The sequence below is a fragment of the Anabrus simplex genome, chromosome 2 (genome assembly GCF_040414725.1).
Source record: "Anabrus simplex isolate iqAnaSimp1 chromosome 2, ASM4041472v1, whole genome shotgun sequence".
Classification (NCBI taxonomy): domain Eukaryota; kingdom Metazoa; phylum Arthropoda; class Insecta; order Orthoptera; family Tettigoniidae; genus Anabrus; species Anabrus simplex.
In genome coordinates, this window is record NC_090266.1 from 920,823,644 (window position 1) to 920,835,783 (window position 12,140).

At 37.4% G+C, this 12,140-nt stretch overlaps 1 protein-coding gene across 1 annotated transcript in view; it reads right to left on the reverse strand.

The window, feature by feature from the left end:
• LOC136863731 (coiled-coil and C2 domain-containing protein 2A) overlaps positions 1–12,140 on the reverse strand; it is a 569,644-nt gene that overhangs the window by 487,080 nt on the left and 70,424 nt on the right. Inside the window, exons 4-5 of the mRNA XM_067140086.2 lie at positions 7,081–7,176; positions 6,899–6,991 (exon numbers count right to left, since the gene is read on the reverse strand). Coding sequence (XP_066996187.2) covers positions 6,899–6,991; positions 7,081–7,176 — 189 coding nt within the window. The remainder of the gene's footprint in view (positions 1–6,898; positions 6,992–7,080; positions 7,177–12,140) is intronic.

A 12,140-nucleotide genomic window follows, 5' to 3' on the forward strand; every position in this document is an offset into this window, starting at 1 on the left:
CTTGGCTATCCCTTTCAACATCACTAACGATGTCGATCTTTTGTTGAAGAGTCAGCTTCTTACGTTTAGCAGCCATAATGAATGTAGTCTGCCGTAACTCGCAGTACAACACTTATCACAGACACAAATGTAACTTGTAGCACAACTTGCAACACAGGAACAAAAACAGCGAATGAAGCTGTAGAAATTCTTCAGTCTGTGCACTCCGCGTGATTCCTAAGCAGCGATTGGTGCTGCGAGACAGAAATGCCCAGCTGGTGTAACAGCACTGCAGCTATAAGTTAAGGCAGCTGACCTCACTGGAGACATAGCTATTTAACTATCGTTAGTGAAGGTTCTCCTTTTTCAGATAACGACTGGACATAGGATATTTAATTTCATTATGGGATTATTCATACATTTTTAAATTTATTATTACTGACTGCCGTTATTGTGGATGCTGAAAAATATGACGGTAGAAATGTCGCAGGCTTGATGTACGATATGAAATTAATCATTTTTATGGATATTTTAAGGTTAACTACCGACCCACCCTGACTAAAACGGTACTAACTCTCGAACTGTTCATGCAAATGATGTACTTTAAAGATTATATTAATCCTCAATGAGCCCTAGAGGAGGTTAAACACTTTATTTGGATGTAAAATTTGGGGAAAATCTCTATTTATTTATTTATTTATTTATTTATTTATTTATTTATTTATTTGAAAAGGTTCAGGCAGCGTAAGCCATGGAAGGCATGACTTTCTACTTATTCCGTAATTTTCTCTAGAATTCATTTTCATTTTGTTCAATATCTATAGCCTTTTCAGTTTCTAATTGCTTTTAATCTCCTGAAATATATCTTTCACTGTAAATCACATGAAATTTGCAAGAGACCTTCCACCTGAATGTTATATTTCGTGAAAGATACTTGTGTCTCGCGGCATGTACGCATACGTCAGTCATGCCTCTAGGCTGTACTGCTAGTATCGCCGGAAACTGCACTTCGCTCCAATACAGCTGTCATTCGGGTCCTGCCTACAGTTCAGTGGACATGACTAAACAATGGCATCTAGCATGGCAGTGACTGCTGCTTGCCAATAACAGTGATTTCCAAAGGCTGCACCAATTTATCATGGTACCACACATCGCTGAAGGAGCGCTTTAATTTAACACATTGACTTCGGACTGCGATTACGTGAAAACGGAAGTTAATTAACATTTCAAGCAAGTTTAGAAAAAAGTATCATATCACAAATTTTCGTTACAATGGGATGTGCAATGGTAATTTATGTGAAATATATTCCTTAAAAATGGACTTTTCCTTATGTCGGGGTTCATTAGAAGGGGGTTTAAATAACATTGTGCTTATAGCGATTTGGCTGGGCCTGCAAGTGACTAATCTCATGTTCAACTCAGATTCAACGGAATCTAAAAATTATCCTTAAGAATTCTACTTTTTTATTTAATGAACAAGAACACCAAAAAATGATAAGTATGAATCCAAAGTTACCAACGGCTAGGGCATTGCCCAAATTGCATAAACCCAACGTACCCATACGTCCTATAATAAACAGTAGAAATAGTACCACGTATAAAACATCCAAATTTATACACTATTTCCTCAAAAGACATTACAAGTTTAATAACGAATCGACAATCAAAAATTCAATAGAACTTTGTAATAAACTAGGAAAATTCAATTTACAACCACAACATAAAATGGTTTCATTTGATGTAACCAACATGTATCCAAATATACCGGTTAAAGAAACCATCAATATCATCAAACACAATCTCCTTACATACAGTACATGTGAAATAGATCAATTCGTAAACCTACTGAAATTTGTATTAAACAATAATTACTTCACATTTAATAAAAAGATTTTCCATCAAACATGCCTAGCAATGGGAGACCCCACGTCGGGCATACTGGATCACTTGGAGAAAAACAAAATAAATACAAAAATAATTGGACATCGCCTTTGGATCAGGTATGTAGATGACACCTTTGTCATAATAGATAGCCCAAAAAATGATAGTGAAAAAATCCTAAATTTCTTAAATAATATTGACCCAAATATAAAATTCATGAAAGAAGATGAAACTAACAACTCAATAAACTTCCTGGATATTAATGCAACACGAATAGGAGATAGATTCGAATTTCAAATATTTAGAAAACCATCATACGCTCCTCTAACGATAAAAAATGATTCTCTTCACCCAAAATCACATAAACAGGCGGCTTTTTACAGTTTAGTTTATAGAGCTTTCAAAATCCCCCTTTCAGATAATAACTTAAAAAAGGAATTCAATTTTATAAAAGATCTGGCCTCAATTAATGGATATAAAATAAATATAGTCAATAGGATCATCAATAAAGTAAATCAAAAGTTAGTAACTAATCTTACTCCCGAAAAAACTAAGCAGTCCAAATTCGCAACATTTACATTCACCAATCCAGCCATTTTTCAAATAACTAATCCTATCAAAAAACGAGATGTTAATATAGCATTCAAAACACAAAATACAAACAGAAACATTTTTGTCAACCACAACAGTATAAATTCTATCTAAGTTCTGGCATCTATAGATTAACATGTGTAGAATGTAAATGCTCATATGTTGGACAAACTGGCCGTAGCTTTCTCACAAGATACTTAGAACACGTTAATGCTACAAAGCACAACAAACATTCTGCTATGAGTGCTCACATGAGAGAATCAGGCCACCAATTTACAACTATAGAGAAAGACCTAAAAATTATAAAGAAGATAGAAAAAGGTAAACTAATGACAGAATTAGAAAATATTTATACCCACTTAGACCAGTATTTCAATAAAGAGAAAAATTTAAATGACTAAATTGAAATAAGAAATCCGTTACACGAACAATTACCTAAACTATTAAAGACGCGTAATCTAGAAAAAAGTAATTTTGCCAAAGCTTTCATTCCCAAAACAACTAATACTCATGCAACATTAAAGAACTCAACCCCTCCCTGCGCTCCTACTAGACATTCCCCTTCCAAAACCACACCCACAAACATTTCTCCTCCTACCCCTACTCCCTCCCCTCAACCCCCACCACCTCACTCTTACAACACAAGGAGTAGACACAGAACAGGCAGTCACCACATAACCTCGGATAACACCAAACTGACAAACAGCAATTGGAGGGATAAGTGAAGTTTCTAGAAGCACATTCTTAACTAGCAACACAACTTCCGATTACTTACAAGATTCCTTTTCTTGTTACAGACATTCAGCAAGATAAAGCAAGCAACAACTTTTAAGTACGAGCGTTGATTTACGTCCCTTTCAATCATCCTTATCAAATCCATTAGTTCAACGAACGGTCACTGACATCTATAAGAGCATATCTATTCAACAGCATTCACCAAGGTCAAATGACAACAAGCATTTAAATTTCTTGAAGACCAACATTTATCCTGTCACAAGTTCAATCATCAAATTGACGATAAATTTGAATCTTTACATACTCTTATCCACAAGGGATAAATAACTTTTTTACCAGATCTCATTGCCAAGAAAATCTTCAAATTTAGCTCCTAAGATTGATTTTCACGTCTTTCTAAGATTCAGACATGATATATATATATTACTTTATATTTTAGTACTCTGTTTCTTCCACAATTTTAACTTATCTTCCTCTTAAGCACATGTAATTAAGGCATGTATACAAAGATTTTGTATTTTATGATATTCTAATAGAGTAAGTTTTAAGTTTGTGAAAAATGGTCTAATAGTTCTTAAGTCATTAGTTACGTACATAACAATTATTCGAGATTCAGATTTGGCTGATGATGCTCTGTAAGGGAGCGAAACATGTCCCATATATAACTTTTTAACTAATGAAGATATTTTAAATGTGACAACATTATAATGTATTGAACAGGTGGATTCATAATAAAACTTTGTTATTGTATATTGGCTGGGCCTTACGAAAATCTTCGTTTAAACAAGAATTCCTTAAAAACGGGCACGTTAAAACAGGGTTCTACTGTACGGTAATTCCCTGAGCAACTTTGCATTTTTATGTATGTTCTACATTTACCTCAGTATATTTTTATCATTCTTTAAAAGATCCTAGAAGTTCTTTTATTTTTATGTAATCAGCACACGTGAATAATAGAACTAATCACTCATAACTAGAGCTGGGATTTCTATGTAATTACATATTTCGTTCCTTGCTATTTAGGTGGTGGGAAAAGTCATATGTTCACAAAACACTATATTAGGGTTATTATTACCGAATTTCATTTTACATATTTTTTTATATTTGTGGGTATTCTACATATTCTTAGTGATATTACATAAAATTACATATTTTAACGTTTTCCTGTTTTCATATATAATAAATTGCTGAATTGAAGTCTCACACTTAATGTGGGGCTGTTGTCTGTTCTCTCAACAGGGGGATTAAGGTACTTATGAGTGACAGGTATTTGAGAGGATAGGTGCAGGTAGAGACCCTTGCGAAATAGGTTATTCTAAAGGTTCCAATTAGCTGCAGGAAAACTGTTACTTTACATGTGCCAGTCTTAAATCTTTCATCCCTTTTAGAGTTAATTGCTTTACAACTAGCCACTTTCATGCTGGAGTTTCCAGGAATATTATTCTAAGCGCATTTCTGTGACCCCTCTGTTATGTACTTAGGAATTTCCACATCTGTTGTTAAAGCTGTCTTCCTTTGAAATGTCTCAATTAGGTTTTAGTTTCTTTTGAACAGCTGAAGAACATAGTTCATGAACATCAGTTTACTCTAGAGTCAATATGGCACCAGTAGTGTCCTCGCTGGCTTCAAAGTTAAAATCATGGATTGCAGTTGACGAGTCCTTTGCAACTGATGGCAAAGTAGTGATTTGCCGAGCATGCAACAAACATATCGCATGTTCCATGAAATCCCAGCTTGAGCAACATGCACGAAGTGCTCTGCATAGAAAAAACCAACAGTTAGGTCTACAAAAGAAACAAATCCTTTTAACACAGATGCAGCCTTCACCTTCAAGTAACCCTTTTTATAAAGACTTATGCAGTGCAATGATTGCAGCCAATATTCCATGGTATAAACTTGAAGTGCCTGAATTCACATCTTTTCTGGAAAAATACTGCAAGCAACATGTTCCTAACCAATCAACACTACGCAAGAATTATCTTCAAGTCTGTTACGACGAGGTAATGCACAACATAAGACAGCATATAGGAAATTCTTTCATATGGGTTGCTGTTGATGAAACAACAGATGCTAAGGGTAGATTTATTGCAAATCTTGTGGTTGGGAAGCTACAACCTGACAGCGCCTCAAAACCATGTTTGATCTACTGTAAAGAGCTAGACTATACAAATCACTCAACTATTGCGAGATTTGTGAATGATGGATTAAGAGCTCTGTGGCTGACTGAGATGAAAGAGGAAAAGGTATTAGTGATGTATTCTGATGCTGCAGCATATATGCTTAAGGCTGCAACTGCTTTGAAGGTGTTTTATCCCAATATGCTCCATTTTACATGCTTGGCTCATGGACTGCAACGTGTTGCCGAAGATATTAGAGCTAAGTTTCCACAAGTGAATAGATTAATTTCAGCAACAAAAAAGGTTTTTCTAAAAGCTCCACAACAGGTGCTATCTTACAAACAGCAACTGCCAGAGATACCACTACCACCGGAACCAGTGTTAACGAGGTGGGGGACATGGATAGAAGCAGTTAAATTCTATAGCGAGCATCTAGATGCTATAAAGACTGTGGTAGATTCTTTTGATCCTGAAAATGCTGTATCTATTAGTGAATCACAAACTGCCTTTAGTAAAAAAAAAAACTCGTGTCCTCATCCCGAGGTGGTGCAGCTCTTTTCAGGCACACTCCAAAGTGGTCTCCTCAATCACCTACATCAGGGGCAACTTCTGCTGGCTTCCAGAAACTATCAAACGTCTAGAAACATCAGGACTACCACTACAAGATTCTATTGCCATCATAGAGGATGCTATTGAAAAACTAAGTGCTGTGCATGGGGAAACTGGTGCAAGTGTATTGAGTAAATTGCAAAAAGTGTTGAAGAGAAATCCTGGTTATTCAACATTTCACAGTGAGTGCCGAATTCTAAATGGAGATGACGTTGATTCTCCCGAGGACATTTCTCCAGCGAAAATCCCTCTCCTAAAATTTGCCCCAGTTACATCATGTGATGTTGAAAGATCTTTCTCTGCATATAAGAACATCCTAAGTGACAAACGCCTTTCCATGACCCCTGAGAACATCGAAAAATACTTAATAGTTCACTGTGCTACAAAATTTAAGGAATAAACGTGCTTTGAGTGTTGAAAATAATAAGTATCTATTGAATATGTGTGTGATATATTCATATAATATGACTCCAAAGAACATTAAAAAATACTTCATTGTTCACTGTGCTGCAAAATGTAATATAAAGCGTGTTTAGTGTGTTGTAACTGACAAAATGGTAAGTTTATATTAATTATATGATATTACATATTTTGCCCATTCTACATATTTTGCTACACATTTTGGTGCATTTTGTTACATATTTATGTACATATTATGCCACTTGATACTACATAAAAATCCCAGCTCTACTCATAACTGATATAAAAATAAGCCTACACGTTGCCTACATCTTACATTTTATGCCTAATCACATAACAAGGATTCTCATTTAAGAATATTGTTCACTAATTTAATGTTAATAATTTGAATGAAATAAGTAATTAAGTTAATTCGTTTTTAGAAAAATGTGAACAGAGTATGATTTAACTTGTTACAGATTTTTTAATCAAACAACTAGGTAACAAGAGTATAAAAGAGAGCAGAAATGAATTTCATGTTAAGTTATTAGAGCACAAATAAATATTTTCAGTAACAAGCTAATTACCATTATTGCAGCCTCTGCAGCATTTTTCCACTGTACTTGTTTTTGCTTATGTTTTTCAAGAGCAGCTTCAACCATTTCTTCTTCTTTACGTAACTGCAACACACATATAACATCAATTTCTGCCAATATACAGCTGCCATGACAAGAAATCAGCATTCTTTTACATCCGTCTAGTCACTCACCATTTCTTCAAAACGTGGTAGTTCAGGCTGGTTTAATAAGCGACTTCTAAGGCGAGATTGCTTGTATGTTTCCATTGATTGAAATTTGGCTTGTTCCTAGAGAAAATAAATTGGTATATTACAAAAACATGTTTTGGAAAATGAGACAGCATACACAGTACAAGAAGGGGACCTAAGTCAAATCACCTGAGAGCAATTCAGAAGTATTTTAAATATCATAAAATTATCACAAGGGGAAAAATATCTTCAATAGCTTAAAATAAAAGATACTTTGCATTTTGTTATAGTCTGAACAGTTACATTCCTACAGTCAATTCCTTAGCAGTACAGGAAAGAACATAAACATAATCCAAAATAATCCAAGTGTTATTTAATACTCCAGGACCTTGAAAAAGCCTTTGATTGCATGCCATATGACCTGATTTGGCTTTCATTTTGACAATACAGTGTCCCATAGAACCTTGTTAATTAGGTGCAGCTGCTATATGCGGTGCCAAGAAGCTACACCCAAACCTATGGAAGAGTGTCTGATAACTGTCATTACAGTAAGTGTCCACCAGAGTTCAGCTTATTACAAATTCTGTTCATCCTTGTGAAGGACGCTATTATGGCAAACTTTTACAAACCAATACCAGATTCGTGGCGTAGGGGTAGCATGCCTGCCTCTTACCCATAGGTCCTGGATTCGATTCCCAGCCAGTCCAGGGGTTTTGATTCTAGACTGAGGGCTATAACAAGGTTCACTCAGCCTCGAGAGATCTACTGAGGAGCTGTCCGATACAGACACAGCAGACCTAGTGTAGTCAAGAAAACCAAGCAATACAGCAGAGGATTTTCAGTTGTACATTTACTGTATTATTTCATCTTCCTCAGCTTTTTTCCACTTCCTAGTGGGGTTGTGGGTGTGAGCTCTGTTGTATGTATGGACTTGGCCCTGTTTTATGGCTGGATGCCCTTCCTGATTCCAAATCTAACTGGAGGGACATATTCACTGTTGTGCTTTTCTGTGGTACTGGTAGTGTACTTTGTGTATATGAAGAGGAATCTACTGGGGCAAACAAAACTACACAGCCCCTGAGTCGAAGAAATTAATTGGACAACAATAAAACCCATAACCCACCCTGGAATCAAACTCAGGCCTTTCTGAACCAAAGGTCTCAACAATGACCATTCAGCGAAGAAGCTGGATGATGATGATGGTAATAATAATAATAATAATAATAATAATAATAATAATAATAATAATAATAATCCTGCGTGGGGATTTACCAGTTACCTCCATCGGGCACGTCCCATTGGAATTGGGGAAGCTCGCTGGCTCTGGCGCCAGCAGAGTCAGAGGGTAGTAGGGAAATAAAATACCACCGTGAAAAAAAAATTGGTCCCTTGCCAGGGTTACGGCGAAGACTGGTAAATGACCAGAAGCCAGAAAACATCTTGAGGCAACCTCTAGGGCTAACAACCCTAGTTGTAAAAGGATGGGTACCCGTCCAAAGCAAAGTCAAGTCAAAAAGCATGATGGCACAACATTTCAAGAAACATACCCCAGGGGGTAAATCTTCGGATAAATCCCTCGTCGTGAACGCCACGGCGCACGAGTCTCGTTCGGATTCTGGGGTAGACTCGACATCATGCAAGAGACGAGTCGGAGCGTCTCGGTGTACCCCGAAGAGTCAAAAAACTCAGGCCAAAATCTAAAACCTTTCTAGCAACTTTCAACATAAATTCACTTACACAAACTGGCAAGCTGAAAACCCTCACCAAAGCTCTTCACGAAAATCAGATATCCATAATGGCCCTACAGGAAACAAGATACCCAGATGAAGAGATTTTTGAATCTGAAGGCTACCGATTTTTCAAGAGCAAAGCGCAAAGAGGAATCCTCAATGGAGCTGTGATGCTTGGAACTGCGTTTGCTGTTAGAACCAAAATCCTTAAATCGGTTGCAAATTTCGAACCTGTGAATGACAGATTGTCTATACTCACAATTAAATGCGCGAACAAAACCTACGCCCTAGTTAACGCACATGCTCCTACAAACGATAAGAACAAGTCTGATCCAGACGAAGTTGATCATTTCTGGGACCTACTGGATGAAAAATTAAACAAAATCCCCAAACACCATGTCAAGCTTCTTTTGGGTGACTTCAATGCCCAACTAGGTCGTGAACAGAAGTACAAGAAAGTTATAGGAAATTACCCTGCTCACAAAAGAACCAATCCCAATGGCAAAAGACTGGTGTCCATTTACGAAAATCACAACCTGCAGGTCATGTCGACCCACTTTCGTCATCTACCAAGAAAGCAAATGACTTGGCGTTCTCCCATCCAAACTCTCGGAGAGTTCCAAATTGATCATGTTGCAATCTCCAGGAGAAACAGCCCTGAGATTATGAATGTCAAGGTAAAGAAAGGCATCAATGTGGCCTCAGATCACTATATGTCTCTTATCAAATTCAAACCAATTCCCGCAAACACAAGGAAGACAACCAAACAGATCACGCGCTTCGACAATGATAAACTTCGGCAAAGGGTCGAAAAGCATGCCTGGTGGAATGGTACCTGCGAATCAGTCCTCCAAGAAAGACTCAATGCTTGGAAACAGTACTACTCTACGAAATCAGAAAATGATTGGGAAACCTACAAAAACCAACGTGCCCAAGCAGCTAGGGTGTTCAGAACTGAGAAACGTAAATACGAAAAATCTCTCACTGAAAAGATAGAACAAAACATTAGGAAGAATGAAAGCAGAGAGTACTACAGAGCCTTCAAACGCAAACTCACTGGCTATAAACCACCATCTCTATGCTTTGAGCGAAAGGACGGCACACCGGCGACGTCAGATGAAGAAAATTGCAGCATTCTGGCAGACTACTTCAAGAATTTACTTAATTGCTCTAAACCGCAAAGCCCCATTGAAACCACGGAACCCTTACTCAGGTACCCAGATTCCAGACCACCCGACAGAGATGAAATCAAGCGCCACATTGCCCGTCTCAAAAATAACAAAGCGCCGGAGGAAGACTCAGTAGTAGCAGAACTATGGAAATATGCCCTAGAGGAATCACTTGATATCTTGCAAAAGCAAATAGAAGAAATTTGGAACAAGGAGACCCTACCCGAAGATTGGAAAATAGCTCTGATCCATCCATTACACAAAAAAGGCAGCATGAAGAACATCAACAACTACAGAGGAATATCTTTGCTACCCGTGACTTACAAAATTCTATCACTTGCATCCTGGAGCGTTTGGAAGCACAAGTCGAACATCAAATAGGTGAATACCAAGGAGGGTTCAGAAAAGGTCGCTCAACAGCCGAGCAGATCCAAAATCTCAAAACGATCATCAGATATTGTACACTAAGGTCCAAGCAGTATGTGTCTGTCGTTGTGGACTTTAAGAAAGCGTACGACTCCATTGACCGGGAAGTCCTGCTAAACATCTTAAATGAATTCGGAGTTGATTTGAAACTGCTGGCATTAATTAGAGCCACCCTGACCGATACAAAATCTAAGGTGAAGTTCCACGGATGTCTCTCGCATTCCTTTGACATCAAAACAGGAGTCCGACAAGGTGATGGGCTATCCCCGATATTCTTCAACTGTGTTCTTGAAAAGATCATCAGAACCTGGCGGATGAGATTACAGGAAACCAACTATAGTCCATTGAGAATAAGAACCAAATCCAAGGGGATCGCAACAGACTGCTTAGCATTTGCCGATGTTATTGCTGTTCTCTCAAACGACATAGAAACCGCTAGAGCTCAAGTTGAAATGTTAAAGGAAATTGCCGAACAAACTGGTTTGCAGATATCGTTTGAGAAAACAGAAGTAATGACTAACATCAAAGAGGCTCCACCAAAACTCCATACAAAATACGGGGACATCACCCGAGTAGACAAATTCAAATACCTGGGGGAGATCATCATGAAAAATGGACTGGACAAAGAAGCACTTCAGGAGCGAGTACGCAAACTGGAAATAGCCTACCAAACATCCCGCACAATCTACAACAAAAAATGCCTTTCCCACAACACCAAGATACGTCACTATGAAACCGTTCTGAAGCCAGTAGTTCTATATGCAGCCGAAACCCTGTCTCTAAATGCCAACAAAGGACTCCTTGAAGAACTGGAGAAAAAAGAACGCAAAATTGTGAGAGGAATCTTGGGATCAAAGTACAGAAATGGAATCCATCAAAAGAGATCCAACAAGGAAGTCTACAGTAAAATAGAGAAAATTACCGACACAATCAGAAAAAGACGGGCACGATTTTACGGTCATCTGAAAAGAATGGACGGAAGAAAGTTAACTAAAGAAATCTTTCACTTTTTTGATTCAAACCCCAAAACCACAATTCCCTGGTTCAGAAATACCAAAGAAGACCTGCAAATGCTACATATCTCAGCTGAAGATGCCCTTAACAGAGATCTCTTCCGCAAGAAAATATTTACGAACGGGCTAAACCGAGACGAGCAACCGAAGAGAAGACACGGTGCCCCTTGGACAGAGGAGCGAAAGCAGGCCCACTCACAAAGAATGAGGGAAATTTGGGTTCTAAAGAAGGCCAAGTTCAGTGTCAAATGCAACAAGACTTAACGTGGTCCTTGATGGCCCCAGCGAATTATATATATATATATATATATAATAATAATAATAATAATAATAATAATAATAATAATAATAATAATCTACATATAAATAAAATAACATGTCCTGACTGAATGGTTCATCATTTATATTAGAATGTAGGTGTTCATTAAGGGAGGATTTTTGGATATTCTGTCGCTAAGGGGGGTGAAAATGGGGGTGAATTGTTTAAATGAGTATATCTATATCTCAAAAATCACAATGTTTACAGACCCAAAAAGTGGTATTTGGATTCTCCTTTAAAAGTAAAGAAAAACATATTTTTTTTGCTTTCATAAAATCCCCGTAAGGGTGGTGAAAACAGGTGAAAAAGTGGTTGAATACCTTTTATGAGGATACTTATACCTCAAAAACTGCAGATGTTATAGACATGAAAATTGGTATTTGAAGTCTCCTTTAAAAATAAAGAA